This window comes from Ranitomeya imitator, chromosome 2, assembly GCF_032444005.1.
Source record: "Ranitomeya imitator isolate aRanImi1 chromosome 2, aRanImi1.pri, whole genome shotgun sequence".
In the NCBI taxonomy this organism is placed as follows: domain Eukaryota; kingdom Metazoa; phylum Chordata; class Amphibia; order Anura; family Dendrobatidae; genus Ranitomeya; species Ranitomeya imitator.
Window position 1 is genome coordinate 579,194,963 of NC_091283.1, and position 16,409 is coordinate 579,211,371.

At 44.2% G+C, this 16,409-nt stretch overlaps 1 protein-coding gene across 1 annotated transcript in view; it reads right to left on the reverse strand.

Moving 5' to 3' along the window:
• The window catches only part of PCIF1 (phosphorylated CTD interacting factor 1), a 155,328-nt gene that overhangs the window by 99,141 nt on the left and 39,778 nt on the right, over nucleotides 1-16,409 (reverse strand). The window contains exons 4-5 of the mRNA XM_069752203.1: nucleotides 14,141-14,278; nucleotides 13,955-14,058 (exon numbers count right to left, since the gene is read on the reverse strand). Of these exons, the coding sequence (XP_069608304.1) occupies nucleotides 13,955-14,058; nucleotides 14,141-14,278 (242 nt within the window). The remainder of the gene's footprint in view (nucleotides 1-13,954; nucleotides 14,059-14,140; nucleotides 14,279-16,409) is intronic.

Here is a 16,409-nt window from a genome sequence, read left to right on the forward strand (position 1 = left end):
GGCAAGGCTCCGGGGACGGACGGTATCCCAGTAGAGGTTTATGAAATTCTTAATGCAGAGTTAATGCCCAAATTGGAGCGAGTGTTCTCTGAGTCATTGGAGAGGGGAGTGCTGCCTCCATCAATGAGAGAGGCCATTGTGGTGGTTATTCCTAAAGCTGATAAAGATCCTCAACAGCCAGAGTCGTATAGACCAATTTCACTTCTAACGGCTGACATAAAGATTTTGGCGAAGGCCCTGGCGAACAGGCTGTCCCAAGTGATCGATAAATTGATTCACCCAGACCAGTCTGGCTTTATGCCCAATAAATCCACGGCAATTAACTTGAGAAGGCTATTTTTAAATATGCAAATTCCTGCAGACAATGCCGGAAAAAGAGTTGTGGTGTCTTTAGATGCCCACAAGGCCTTTGATTGTGTGGAGTGGAGTTACTTGTGGTCGGTACTGGATCGCCTGGGGTTTGGTCCAAAATTCATCTCCTGGGTTAAGTTGCTGTACTCGTTCCCAACGGCAAAAATTAGAGTTAATAATAATTTGTGAGAGAGTTTCCCGCTGTTTAGGGGTACCAGACAGGGGTGTCCGCTGTCCCCGTTGCTCTTCGCTCTGGCCGTGGAGCCGTTAGCGGCTAAAATAAGAGGTGCTCAGGAGGTCAGAGGTTTCATCTATGGTAGGAGGGAAGACAAAATTGCATTATATGCTGACGATATTTTGTTGTTCCTGGAGGATTCTGAAAAGGTCCCTGTGCAATGCGGTTGCTTTGATTGAGGAGTTTGGTCGGTTTTCGGGTCTCACAATAAACTGGGATAAGTCTTGTATGTTGTTGATTGAGGGGGACAGTATTGGCAGTGGAGAGAGGGTGATAACCACAAAATTAAAGATTGTTCAAAAATTCAAATATTTGGGTATTCAGATTGCTCTTCCTCTAACTACCTTTGAGGAACTGAATTTAAGTCCATTAATGCAGAAAATTCGTACCAAGATTGCGGCATGGAACAAATTACATTTATCGGTGGTTGGTAGGGTGAACCTCTTAAAGATGATTGTAATGCCACAGTTGTTGTACGTGCTACATAACTCTCCCATTTGAATTACACAATGCAGATTCCGTAAGATTAGGTCTTTGTTTGGGGAATTAATATGGGGAGGAAAGAGTCCAGAGGGGGGTCTTGCACTTCCTAATCCATGGCTATACTTCTTAGCAGCACAGTGTCAACATCTCAAAGGATGGGGGGAGGAGGCAGGGAGTGTGCAAATACCTAATAACTTGAGGTTCTTACTACAGGCAGACGTTTTGAGTGACAGTTTGGAGGGAGGACAATTCAAAAAAATGGGTTCACATGGGTGCACTATCAAATTAATTCACAGAGTATGGGAAAAAGTCAAACTCATTAGGGAAGTGAGTGGGTTCACCAGATTCTCGCCTATTTGGTACAACATTTATCTACCGGAATTTAGGCAGAGGGAGGGTTTTCACTTTTGGTCTGCAGCAGGTATTAAACAGCTGGGGCAGCTGATAAGTCAGGGCAGACTTAAAACATTTGAGGAGTTGCAGGAAGAATTTCAGTTGCCACGGTCTGAATTGTTCCAGTATAATCGTATCTCTCATGCTTATCAGGCACAGAATAAAAGGGGAGCCATAGTGGTACAGATTGATCTCATGATCGACTATATCCTTAACCCTCCGTCACATACAATATTCGGACTAACGAGTTCACATACAATGTGCCTGTCAGGCGCCTGCTGGAAAAATACCTATAATATCTAATGTTTGCAATTTCAGTGCTCTAAAAGTGATCAGTGACCTTCATAGGGATGTAATAAAAGAGACTACACATAATCAGTTGCAAAAAAAAACATTTACTTAACATAAAACTAATAACTATGAAATACAAACTTTTCAAAACTCCCGCCAAATAGTCCCCAGTTCGACTCTCTCAAAAAAATGTACAAAGAAAATTTTTGAACACAAACTTAATTTTAAGGTACCTTAAGTACTATTAAAAACATATTCAATCAGAAGTAGATGCTGAGGTTTCCCCAGAAAAGTCACACTTGCAGAGCAAATAGCAAGAATTACACACCATTTTTGCATGTGTCAGGCAAATTGCTTTATGACATTTGAGACATTCATAATTTGAAAGCCTTCTGGTTCCGCTTTCCGTTTGGCAGGTGGTGCATCTCCTTCTTTTGTGAGGTGGTGCAGATGGTGACTTTTCACCATCATCTTCTGGGCGGAACCTTTTGAGCTGAACTTGAAGGCGAGAGGGGATACTGATTGTTTTCACGCTTCTCCTGCGTAGCTCTCCAAGTACTAGTTCATGGGCCAATTTTTTCAGATACAATCGTCTACGGAGTGGTTCAAGCTTGTTTTCAAGATAAATTACTTGTGAATTTATACCACCCAAATTCAACATAGCAAAAAATATGACCATTGGCCAGCGTTTGATGTTTCTGCTGACGTTGAAAGTGGAGCACATCTGATCTGCTGTATCCACACCCCCTTTGGTGGCATTGTAAAATGTAATTATCTCCGTTTTTTTTTCTGCCCCAGTCCCAGGATCGATGGCAGCATCATCATGAAGTGTTGATAGAAGAAGTACGATTTTTTTGGCATGTGGTACATAGGAAACTAAAGCCTTTCCATTATGGAATGCAAAAATACTGCTGTACTGTTGTCTCTCTTTCACACTTACAAACTGTGGCGGCAATTCCCTTTTGTTTTTTCTTACAGTTCCCACATATGACAGCTTCTGAATTTTCAGATAATCAATCAGATCACAACTTGTAAACCAATTGTCAGCTGTAATATTGCGACCCGATCCAAATATGGGTTCAGCCAGTCTTTTTACAACATCAATGGATTTGTTGCTCACACAGTAAGGACCTTCTGGTTGTTTTCCTGCATAAACTTCCAGGTTGTAAGTGTAGGTCTTACTGGCATCAACAAGGGCATACATTTTTATTCCATATTTGTTTGGCTTTGATGGAATATATTGACGAAAGGCACATCTACCACGAAAACCAGGGAGCATTTCGTCAATAGTGAGATTCTCTCCAGGGTAATAACTTTGTTTACAGTTTACAACAAATCTTTGAAATATATCACGAATTGGAGCAAGTCGGTCATGTGTTTTGCGTTCGGTTCGGGTAGTTCTGTCGTCAAACCGAAGGCAACGAATTAGAATCTTGAATCTGTTTATGGACATAAGGCTAAATTTTTCAACTCCATCCCCATCTTTACCCCAAAGTTCCTCCAAACTTTGTCTATTTGCCCTATAAGCTCCTGCAAGGTACAGTAATCCAAAAAAAGCACGCAGTTCTATTTCATCTGTGGGCTTGATGGTTCTGTTGCAGATGTACTTGTCCTTTATAATGTCTATATATTGGTTGGTATATGTGACAATAGAGTCCAGAATGTCATCTGTAAATATACTGTTCCAGCATTCAACTGCAGTTTTTGCATTACGTGCAGTTCCTATTACTGCAGGAAGGTGAGTAATAATGTTTAAAGGTTCCCTACGTTTTTTCTGGAATGGCTTCTTGTTCCATTTAGTATTTTTATCTTTTCCAATATAATATCATCCAACTTCTTCATCCTCACCACTGTCACCATCTTGCTCTGTTTCAGAATCCAGGACACATTCTTCCACCTCATCATGAGAATCAATCTCACTTTCCTCTCCTAAATCCTCATTCAGTGTGAGGTCTCTATCATCTAACAGCATGTTTGTTACTTCCTCAACATCAAGTTGTTTGGATAAATTGTACATTTTCCTCTCCATTTCAGCAGATAATCTGAAGCAAGAGAAGGAATATGTTAGGGAACTACTGTATATGCCTGAGCAGCACACTTTCTTTTATAAAATCTCCCTTATTTCTATGAAATATCCTCACATTTTGTGCTATACATTCATAAAACAAGCTAAATAAACTATTGTGATGAATAAAAACATAAAATACCAACCTTACTGAATGTGACGTATTCACATACAATGAGCCTGAGAGATCTGTGCAGCTATATCCTCTCCCCTGAAGCTCTGAAATCCAACTGTGATATCAGGTTTCACAGACCTTCAAGAGACAGGAGACTACCTGGAGGGAGGGGGTTTCCTCACAATCTGGTGAGGAAGGAGAAATGAGAAGCGCCTGTCAGATCAGTTGTATGTGACGGAGGGTTAAGAATAGCTGCACGAAGGGGGCGATTTCAGAAATATATGGGTTTCTACTTTTTTCTTTCCTGGAAAAATATCCCATCCGAGCCAAAGGGAAATGGGAAGCTGAATTGGGAATAATTGACAATGATAGATGGGAGTCGGTCCTAGAATATGTGCCCAAGATATCAATGAGTGAACCTGGCAGGCTATCACAGTTATTCGTAATTCATAGGGCCTATAGAACCCCTGACAGGTTGTTCAAGGCTGGGCTTAGGCAGAACTCGGAATGCCCTCGGTGCTCACAATCCCAGGCGGGGATATTGCATATGATGTGGCAGTGCCCTAGACTGTCCTCCTTCTGGATAGTTGTTTTAAATCGTATTGAACTGGTGTATGGATGTTCTGTCCCTAGGGTTCCACTGACTTGCATATTGGGATATGTGGAGGAAATTGTTACGGACAACATGTTTAAAATAGCTATTGCACGATTGTTATTCATTGCTAGGAAATTGATCGCCAAATTTTGGATTAGAGAGGAACCTCCAACAAGAAGAGACTTTCTTAAGCAAGCGGAGCATATACTTACTTTGGAGAAAAGTATCTACACCAAAAGGAATAAGCTGGACATCTTCCACAAGCTGTGGCAACCGTGGATGGACTTGAATTAGGATGATAAATGAGAATATAGGGAACCTAGTATTCAATGGAAATATAACGGATGTTTATTCAAATGTTTGTATGATGATGGGAAGTGGGGTGGCTCTGGTTGAGGTCTCTGGGGTTGGGCGGGGTGGGGGGGCTCTTGGTCGGGGGGAAAAGTGATCTGTAAATGTTTAATGAAACATTGTCATGAGAAATATTCTGATTGTTTATTCTTTGCGGATAATAAAAATCTATCTGATAAAAAAAAAAAACTTTGCGTAGTGTGTGTGTATATATATCTGTATATATACCATATATACTCGAGTATAAGCCGACCCCCCTAATTTTTGTCACAAAAAAACTGGGAAAACTTAATGACTCGAGTATAAGCCTAGGGTGGAAAATGCAGCAGCTACCGGTAAATTTCAAAAATAAAAATAGATACCAATAAAAGTAAAATTAAATGAGTTATCAGTAGGGTAAGTGTTTTTGAATATCCATATTGAATCGGGAGCCCCATATAATGCTCCATACAGTTCATGATGGCCCCATAAGATGCTCCATATTAAAATATGCCCCATATAATGCTGCACAAAGGTTAATAATGGCCCCATAAGAAGCTCCATAGACACATTTGCCCCATACAGTACCGCATAAAGGTTAATAAGGGACCCAAAAGATGCTCCAGGGATATTTGCCCCCATATAATGCTGCACAAATGTTGATTATGGCCCCATAAGATGCTCCATAAAGATATTTGCCACATATAGTGCTGCACAAACGTTGAATATGGCCCCATAAGATGCTCCATAAAGATATTTGCCACATATAGTGCTGCACAAACGTTGAATATGGCCCCATCAGATGCTCCATAGAGATATTTGCTCCATATGCTGTTGCTGCGATTAAAAAAAAATAATGACATACTTACCTCTCGTCGCTCAGGCCCCCGGCACTTGCAATACTCACCGGTCCTCGTCCTGCGCCGCTGTGTCTTCCGCGTCCTCTGCACTAACGTTCAGGCAGAGGGCGCGCACTAACTACGTCATCGCGCCCTCTGCCCTGAGCGTCACTGCAGAGGACGTGGAAGACGGAGTGTCACCCGGAACGAGGAAAGGTGAATATCGCGCAGTGCTCCCCCTCCCCATTATACTCACCTGCTCCTGGTGAGGTCCCTGCATCTCCGGTCTCCGGGCGCTGACAGCTTCTTCCAGAGTTGAGCGGTCACCGTTACCGCTCATTACAGTAATGAATATGGACCGCTCAACGCAGGAAGAAGCTGTCAGCGCCTGGAGACTGGAGATGCAGGGACCATGCCAGGAGCAGGTCAGTATGTCACAGCCGCCGCTCCCCCGCCGACCCCCCTGGAACAATGACTCGAGTATAAGCCGAGAGGGGCACTTTCAGCCTAAAAAATTGGGCTGAAAATCTCAGCTTATACTCGAGTATATACAGTAATTGTCTACGGTCCACTTCCGTCTGTTTGTCTGTCTGTAACGGAAATCCCGCGTCACTGATTGGTGTCTACGGTCCACTTCCGTCTGTTTGTCTGTCTGTAAAGGAAATCCCACGTCACTGATTGGTCGCGGCCGGACTGGGCCTGTCGCTGATTGGTCGCGGCCGGCTGGGCGCAACCAATCAGCGACAGGCCCAGTCCGGCCGCGAATTGGCCCCTTCCTACTCCCCTCCGGTCAGTGCCCCCTCCATACTCCCTTCCAGTCAGCGCCCACATAGCGTTTTAGAAGTCCGTTATTGCTGCCATTAACCCTGTAAGTGTGACCAACTTTTTACTATTGATGCTGCCTATGCAGCATATACATATAGGTTAAAAATAATTAATAATAAAAAAAAATCATTATATTCTCACCTTCCGGCCACCGCGCCAGCCTTTCCCACTCCTCGCGACGCTCCGGTCCCAAGAATGCATTGCGGCAATGACTCCAGATGATGTAGCGGTCTCACGAGACCGCTACATCATCACGGGGTATTGCCGCAAGGCATTACTGGGAATGGAGCGTCGCGAGGAGCATCGCTAAAGGCCTGGGCTGGATCCAGAGGCCGCCGGAAGGTGAGTATATAACTATTTTTTATTTTAATAATTTTTTTTAACAGGGATATGGTGCCCACATTGCTATATACTACGTGGGCTGTGTTAAATACTGCGTGGGCTGTGTTATATACTACGTCGCTGTGCTATATACTACGTGGGCTGTGCTGTATACTACGTTGCTGTGCAATATACTACGTTGCTGTGCTATATACTACGTGGCTGTGCTATATACTACGTGGCTGTGCTATATACCACGTGGCTGTGCTATATACCACGTGGGCTGTGAAACTTTCACCCGGGGCCCTCAAAAACCTGGAGCTCGCCCTGGCTTCACTGATGGCCGGCCGGGCGCAACCAATCAGCGACAGACGCAGTCCGGCCGCGAATTGGCGCGGGATTTGAACCACGCTTCGCTAATTAGTTGCGCCCGGCCGGCCGCATCACGTACGTACGTACTTACGTACATACTATACACACATACATACATATACACAGTTAGGTCCAAATATATTTGGACAGAGACAACATTATTCTAATTTTGGTTATAGACATTACCACAGTGAATTTTAAACAAAACAATTCAGATGCAGTTGAAGTTCAGACTTTCATTTGAGGGTACCCACATTAAAATTGGATGAAGGGTTTAGGAGTTTCAGCTCCTTAACATGTGCCACCCTGTTTTTAAAGAGACCAAAAGTAATTGGACAGATTAATTTGAAGTCTGAACTTCAACTGCATCTGAATTGTTTTGTTTAAAATTCATTGTGGTAATGTCTATAACCAGAATTAGAAAAATGTTGTCTCTGTCCAAATATATATGGACCTAACTGTATATTCCACGCATTGGAATCGGAGGTGCATATACCATACGCTTACTGTGCGTTCACCAATAACTGGCCTAGTAGGGAAAACATCTATGGCCTCGTCCATCACTCATCAGTCAATTGTGTAATTGTTCTGATGATCGGAGGCAGCGGAGTTGCGTCCCGACAGCCGACTTCACTGTTGGCTATAGGCTATACTTTAGGGATGGGCTGCACCTCAATTGAGAGGGTGCAGATGTGCTGGGGAAAGAATTGATAGAAGATTATAAGTGTATTTAAAGGGAACCTGTCAGCAGGATTGTGCACAGCAACCTATACACAGTGTCAGGTCGGCACCGTTATACTGATTAAAGTGATACCTTGGTTGATGAAATCCATCTTGTGGTTTAAACTTTATTTTCAGTTTTTAGTTAACGGCGCGACCTGACACTGTGTGTTGGTTGCTGTGCGCAATCCTGCTGACAGGATCCCTTTAAACTAGCAATGACAGTGGGAAAATAGTGTGGTTAGTGAGTTGGAAGTGAAACTAGAGGTGGCACGTGTGTCCATATATTAAAGAGGAATAGACGTACAGAAAAATACATAAAATGAATGTAATCTAATACCAGTAGCCTCACCAACATGATGGAGGAATTAGAATTAATATTGTAGAAAGAAAATTATGATATGGTGGGGATAAAGGAGACCTAGTTGGATGAGCGCTATAATTGGGCTGTTAATTTACAAGGCTATAGTCTGTTCAGGAGTGACCGTACAAATAAGCGAGGGGGGAGGGTTTGTTTTTATATAAAATTGTCCCTAAAATCCATCCTGCATTAAGTGAGGCCAATGAAAATGTAGAATCCCTATTGGTGGAGATCAGAGGAGGGAGAAAGAATAATAAAATACTGTTAAGGATTTGTTATTAGCCTCCAAATACAGTGTGTCCGTAAAGTCATGGTGTACTTTTGACCAGTCACTGGAAAGCAACAAAAAACGATAGAAATGTGAAATCTGCTTCAAAGAAAGGATAAATTCTCCAACTCCATACCTATTCCGTGCAGTTCGATGTGGGCTCCATTTGCTTCCCTACACACATCCAAACGATAGCATAAGCTTGTGGTTGCATGATGTCACACACCTGGCAGTGTATTAATCAGAATTCAGTTCCTCATGAACAGGACTGATATGATTGGGCCAGAGAAAGGGCACCAAAATATAAACTATAAAAGTGCACCATGACACACTGTATAATGAAAGAAGCAGAAAATATTCTCACAAAGCAAATACGGTAGATGAGGCAGCGAATCAGTGAAAAGTCAATATTATGGGGGCCTTCAACTACCGTGATATAAATTGAGGACCAGAAACCTGCAGGTCCAGCAAAGGAAACAGGTTTTAGATAATAATGAAAGAAAATTAAATTTCCCAACTGGTAAAGGACCTAACAAGATGCGGGGGCACTTCTAAACCTAACTTTAACCAATGAGCCGGACAGAATATCACAAATACATGTTAGGGATGACTTGGGTATTACTAGTCACAAAATAATAAGCTTTCATGTATTCTTTAATAAGATGTTTAGTACAGGGGATACAAGGACACTAAACTTCAGGAATACAAATTTCCAACAGCTAAGGCCTCTTTCACACTTCCGTCTTTTTCCTCCTGTCGAAATCAGTCGATTTTTGAAAAAATAGGATCCTGCAAATTTTTCTGCAGGATCCTGTTTTTTTCCCATAGACTTGTATTAGCGGCGGATTATGACGGGTGGCCATCCGTTTCATCCGTCGTGCACTGGATCCGTCGGAAAATAGCGGTCCGTCGGGCGGAGAAAACGTTTAGAGGAACTTTTTTTTGCACGTCGGAAAATCGTTTAGCGACACATCCTGCGCTGCCCGTCGTTGGCTATAATGGAAGCCTATGGGCGCAGGATCCGTCGTTGACCTTCAAACACAGCAATCCAGCAACATATCCTGTTTTTTCATTCTGAGCATGCCTGGAAGGATTTTCTAGTCCGGGAATCAATCAATCTCTCTCTCTCCTAAGAAATGACCTAGTGCTATAACCTTGGAGAAAAAAAATACACAAAAGCAAAAGGGAGACACTCATAAGCATCCTGAACACATCATGTGCAACATATTTACTCTATTGGAATAAACAAGAGAAAAATAGGAGGAAATCACCATGGCTAAATAGAGCAGTAAGGCCAGGTTCATACTGCGTTAAAGCAGCCCGTTCAACGAATAGCTTTGACGGGCTGCGTTAAGGCTATAGTATACACGCCATCTGTGCTAGCGGTGACGGAGCCTCAGACGCTGCAGCCCGCATCCGAGGCTCCGTCACTGTATGACGGCACATCGCTAGCGCATGCAGATTATATCATGCGTTGGCGATGTGCCCGATAATAGGGGTTAATGGCAGCATTAACAGGTTATGCCGCGTTGTAATGCAGTCCGTCTAACAGACTGCCATAACGCAGTGTGACCCCAGTCTTAGGGACGCAATAAATAACAAAGAAAGCGTTTAGAGAATTAAAGAAAGATGGTAGTGACGAGGTATTAAATAATCATAGACAAAGAATTGTGTAAAAAGTAAAATCAAGGCAGAAAAGAGTGAGACAGGAAGGCTCATTAACATAGAAGGTAAAAATAATCCAAAATTATTCTTCAACTACACAAACAGTAAGAAACTCAAAAATTAGCGTGGTCAAAAATAGTCTGGGTGAAACGCCTTTTAGTCTGCAGTATTTATAAAAGAAAATGCCCTGACAGACGACATGATCAGGGACTCTAGAACACTAAACGTCACCTGCTTAACCCAGAAGGAAGTACAGCGCCACCACAAAATCAGTATAGTAGACAAAGCCGAGGCCCAGATGGCATGCACCACTCCTCCCCTCCCTGCCCGAGTACTACAGGAACTAACTACAGCAGCGGAAGAGCAGCTGGTCACAGGAGGCAGAAGTCGGCAGCTGCGACTGAATCCTATGCCCGCTGCTAAAGAGAAATGAATAATCACTGCATTACACGCCCATGGGCGTGGGGGGCAGTGAATTTTCAGTTCTCTTTAATAGTGGCCACGCTGTTAGCCGAAGCAACAGGCGTCCTGCATCTGCCTGGCGTTCGTGTGTGCTCGCTACTTAAGGCAATGAATGTTCACTGCTCTCCACTTGCCGATCCGCTGTCTACTTGTAGTCGGATACTACACATCCACCTCCTATTGATTAGAATAGAAGGCGGATGGCGCAGTACCAGGCCCTGGCCAATACAAGTAGATGGAGCAGCTCAGCAAGTGACTACATCCTGCCAGCGGCAGCCGACAACGATAGCAGCTGTTCAGCAGTGGTGCTAGGTGTTGGACCCCGGCTGATCAGACATTGATGAACTATCCAAAGGATAGATCATCAATGTAAAAGAAATGGACAACCTCTTTAACAGTGGGGTACCACAGGGCTCAGTAATTTGTCCTCTTTTCACATATTTATTAGTACCTTGTAGAGGCCATACAGAATAGAATTTCAATATTTGCAGATAATATTAAATTCTGCAGGGTAACACAGGGTATCCAGAGAGAAAGATGGGCACACTGTATAGTTCAGTGAGAGGTGCTGGCTGGACATCCAACGTCACATATACAAAAAACAGCCGCACTCAAGTCTTGGTTTCAACGTATAAAGTTTTTTTTGTTTTTATTCAAGTGCACAGGCACCACCAAATAATTTTTAGAGAGAAAAAAACAAGTGATTGCGGACAACACGGTAACGTTTCGACCTGGCACGGTCTTTTTCAAAACCTCACTTAAATGGGAGGAGTGGTAAGGAAGAGAAGGTATGAGCAGAGAGTCCCCAAGGACAGTTCTAAGTAGAATCCAGGAGTAAGATGTCCGTATCATTGGTGGTGCACCACCAATGATACGGACATCTTACTCCTGGATTCTACTTAGAACTGTCCTTGGGGACTCTCTGCTCATAGCTAACATAGAAAAAAACTCAGAAAAAATACATACCATGAGATACGGCTTTCCCAAAACCCTGTCTGATGACAAATGCACACTTAGCAGGATGCAGCAGGCCTCCACTGATAAAGGCTAGGAGCGGCACAGGTGCAAACTACTTGATAAAAACAACCACCCCAACCAAACATTGCAGGGGTTGGCTGCCTAACAGAAAAAATGCACATTGATATAACTCCCATAGGACCTGTGCCGCTCCTAGCCTTTATCAGTGGAGGCCTGCTGCATCCTGCTAAGTGTGCATTTGTCATCAGACAGGGTTTTGGGAAGGCCGTATCTCATGGTATGTATTTTTTCTGAGTTTTTTTCTATGTTAGCTGTTTTTGATATTAGTGTTAGGACCCGCAATATTATGGGGACCCTTGACGTTGGGTTGCGGGCTTACTTTATTTTGGCCAAAATATTAAACCAATACCTCATATAGTGTATGTATTTATCATATGCATGCATTTTTTTGCACTATATCATATCCTTTTCTGCAGGATGTGGCCAGGCCTCTTTATGTTGGCTAGGTTTTTCTGGGGCGTCTTTCACTGTGCGCTGCATTTTATAGTGCTGGGCAGCCCGCCTGTTAATACAAGGGGCGTCATCAATAGGTTGCATACAGACACTGTGCACCGCACCTATCATTGTGACTGGCGTCCTATGTGAGTTATATCAATGTGCATTTTTTCTGTTAGGCAGCCAACCCCTGCAATGTTTGGTTGGGGTGGTTGTTTTTATCAAGTAGTTTGCACCTGTGCCGCTCCTAGCCTTTATCAGTGGAGGCCTGCTGCATCCTGCTAAGTGTGCATTTGTCATCAGACAGGGTTTTGGGAAGGCCGTATCTCATGGTATGGACTCTCTGCTCATACCTTCTCTTCCTTACCACTCCTCCCATTTAAGTGAGGTTTTGAAAAAGACCGTGTCAGGTCGAAACGTTACCGTGTTGTCCGCAATCACTTGTTTTTTTTCTCTCTAAAAATTATTTGGTGGTGCCTGTGCACTTGAATAAAAACAAAAAAAACTTTCTACGTTGAAACCAAGACTTGGGTAACACAGGGTGGCGCTCATAGCAATCCGGCATCAACAACCATAGAGGTCTCAAGGAGACCTGTGGTTATTATGCCGACGCTTCGCTGACCCCTGATCACATGACTAGGGTCAGCGAAGGGCGCATTTCCGGCCGGAAGCGCTAGTTAAATGCCGCTGTCAGCGTTTGACAGCAGCATTTAACTAGTTAATAGCAGCGTGTGAATCGCGATTCCACCCGCCGCTATTGCGGGCACATGTCAGCTGTACAAAACATCTGACATGTCCCGGCTTTGATGCGGGCTCACCACCGAAGCCCGCATCAAAGCAGGGGATCCGACTTCGGACGTACTATCCCATCCAAGGTCAGAAAGGGGTTAAATGGTTGTCCCACAAACACTAGTTCATTTTAAAGAGAACCTGTTAGCAGGATTGTGCACAGTAACCTATAGACAGTTTCAAGTCGGCGCTGTCATACTGATTAAAATACCTTGGTTTATTAAATCCATCTTGTGGTTGTTGTTTAATCTCTATTTTCAGTATTGAGTTAATGATATGCTTTTTTCCAAGACATATACTGTAGGATATTCATTATGTAAACTAGGGGGCAGGTCAGTGAGGGATCAGTGACCCATCAGAAGCCATACACATGAATACCTAATCAGAGCACCACATGAAGACTTCCCCACAGATCGCCCTGGAGCACGAGCATATCATTAACTCAAAACTGAAAATAAAGATTACACAACAACCACAAGATGGATTTCATCAACCAAGGTATTATCAGTATAATGGCGCCAATCTGACACTATGTGTAGGTTACTGTGCACAATCCGGCTGACAGGTTCCCTTTAAACAATAGATCTTGGAATATAATAATTTCCACAATTGAATGTGTATAAATAAAATATGCCTGTGCTGAGAATCTTATAAATGTGCCCCTGCTGTGTACTGTGTAATGGCTGTGTCTGACCGTACAGGAACATGGTCTGATCATACCACAGCTCCTGGGCAGGGGAGGAAGCAAAATAGAGTATAAAGACATTACAGCATGAGATCACAGCTGATTCTTTCTATGAGGTAAAACACTTTAAAAACTGGCAGGGAAATGTTTTACCTCACAGAAAGAATAATCTGAAATCCCATGCTGTAATGTCTATTATTCCAAGATCTATTTCTGTAAATAAACTTTTGCTCATGGGAAAATCCCTTTAATGATTCATTACAACTTTCTAAACTTTTATTTTCGCTATTCATTATTTCCTAACAATGTAACTCACTCTGTGGCTTTTATCAGATTTGCAAATTGCTTTTCTTCCAAAGATACCCCTGGGACAGCTGGCGAACATGGCACAGTTGGCGTGGTTACAGGAGTGGTCTCCACCTAGACAAGTAAGAGATAAAAGTCAATCTCAATGAAACCTAAAGGAAGCTTCTTTCACACAACATAAGTAGGAATTACTAACTTTGAGCTTTTTTGGGACATCGGTAACTGCCAAATCCTCTGAAAATCTCCTCTTTGTGGGTTTTGTATCCTTGGGTGTTGTGGGCATCCCTCCTCCTCCTGCAGGCACCGGCGCTGCATTAAGGCCAAGCGGATCCGACTGTCAGAAAAGACAAAACATTGTGTTGGAAGAAGACTCTTCAGTCACGCAGGTGTAAAATTCAATACATACATCTCCTTGAAGGAAGGCTGCTTTTTTTAATGACGCTATTCAAGTGGCTCCTGATACTTCTTGAATATTAAAACAGGATTTTTGGTTGCTTACCGTAAAATCTGTTTCTCGGAGCCTTCATTGGGGGACACAGGAACCATGGTGTATGCTGCTGCCACTAGGAGGCTGACACTATGCAAATAAAAAAGTTAGCTCCTCCTCTGCAGTGTACACCCTACCGACAGGAAGTAGGATATTCAGTTAGTGAGAAAGCAGTAGGAGAAGCAACGTGTAAAGGAGAAAGAATAATATAACAATAATAATAAACTTTATATATAGCGCCAACAAATTCCATGGCACTCCACAGATTAACAGTTTCAAACACTCAAAGAGTGTTCAAAGAACTCAAACGTAAACAGTAAACAAAGCTGTTCAACTTGGGAGGGAGCTGTGTCCCCCAATGAAGGCTCCGAGAAACAGATTTTACGGTAAGCAACCAAAAATCCTGTTTTCTCTATCGCCTTTCATTGGGGGACACAGGAACCATGGGACGTCCCAAAGCAGTCCCTGGGGTGGGAAAAACAGACTTTCATCAGGTCCGAGGACTCACCACTGCCGCCTGCAGGATCCTTCTGCCCAGGCTGGCGTTTGCCGAAGCATAGGTATGGACCTTGTAAAGTTCAGCGAAACGTGTGGATGGAAGACCAGGTTGCCGCTTTGCGAAGCCGTCGGTGAAAGCCCTGTGACGTACCGCACAGGAAGCGCCGACTGCCCGGGTAGAGTGAGCCTTTCTCTCTGGAGGGGCACTCTGTTCTTCACCCGGTAAGCTTCCAAAATTGCCGTTCTGATCCAGCAAGCAATAGTCGCCTTGTAATCCTGATCCAGCAAGCAATAGTCGCCTTGGAATCCGGCAGGCGTTCACACGCACCATCAGGGATGGCGAAAAGAGAATCCAGCTTTCGGAAAGCAGCCGTGCTAGCAAGGGAGATCCTCACTGCCCTGACGAGGTCCAGCCTGTTCAACGATTGCTCCAGAGGCTGAATCGGAACTGGACAAAAGGAAGGTAGAACGGTGTCCTCGTTGAGGTGGAAAGGTGAAAACCACCTTGTGAAGGAAGGAAGGCGGAGGCCTGGGACCACCTTGTCCTGGTGGAAAATCAAGAAAGGAGATCGGCAAGAAATGGCCGCCAATTTGAAAATGCGGCAGATCGAAGTGATGGACCTGAGAAAAGCCAACTTCCCAGATAGAACTGACATGGAAAACTCCATGAGAGGCTCAGAGGGGGGAACCCCCAAGAACGACCAGCACAACCTTTAGATCCCATGAATCCACAGAGGTCCTGTACGGAGAGACAGAATGGGCTACTCCTTGAAGGAAGGTCTTAACCTGCGGCTGAGAAGATAACATCTTCTCAAAGGGAAGAAGAGCGCAGGAACCTGGTCCTTTAGGGAACTAAGAGTGAAGCCCGAATCCAGTCCTGCCTGAAGGAAAACCAAATGGAAGGCAGGGAAAAAGACATAGGTGAAAAGCGGTTGGACTTGCACCAACGAAAGTAAGCCTTCCAGGTACGATAGTAGATCCTGGAAGACGAAGGCTTCCTAGCCTGGATTATAGTGTGACTCATCCGGGCCGAAAGGCCGGACACTCTTAGAACTGTGGTGTCCACAACCACGCCGTTAAACTGAGCGACTGATCATTCGGGTGGCAGATCGGACCGTGGGACAGCAGATCGGGTCTGTCTGGAAGGCACCAGGGGCGTCCGCGAGAAGATTGACGATGTCCGCAAACCAAGACCTCCTGGGCCAATCCGGGACGATCAGAATGCCCGGCACCCCTTCTTTTTCGACAGCTTGGAAAGCAAGGGAAGGGGTGGGAACCGATAGGGGAGCACGAACTGCGACCAAGGAATGGCCAAAGAGTAAACACCACTGCGAGATAATCGCGGGACCTTGGGACGACCCGAGGGACATTCCTGTTCAATCGGGACGCCGTGAGGTCCACCTCTGGAGTCCCCCATCGAAGAGCAATCAGGTAGGAGACCTCCTGAAGTAAGGACCATTCCACTGCCGCGAGGCCCTCG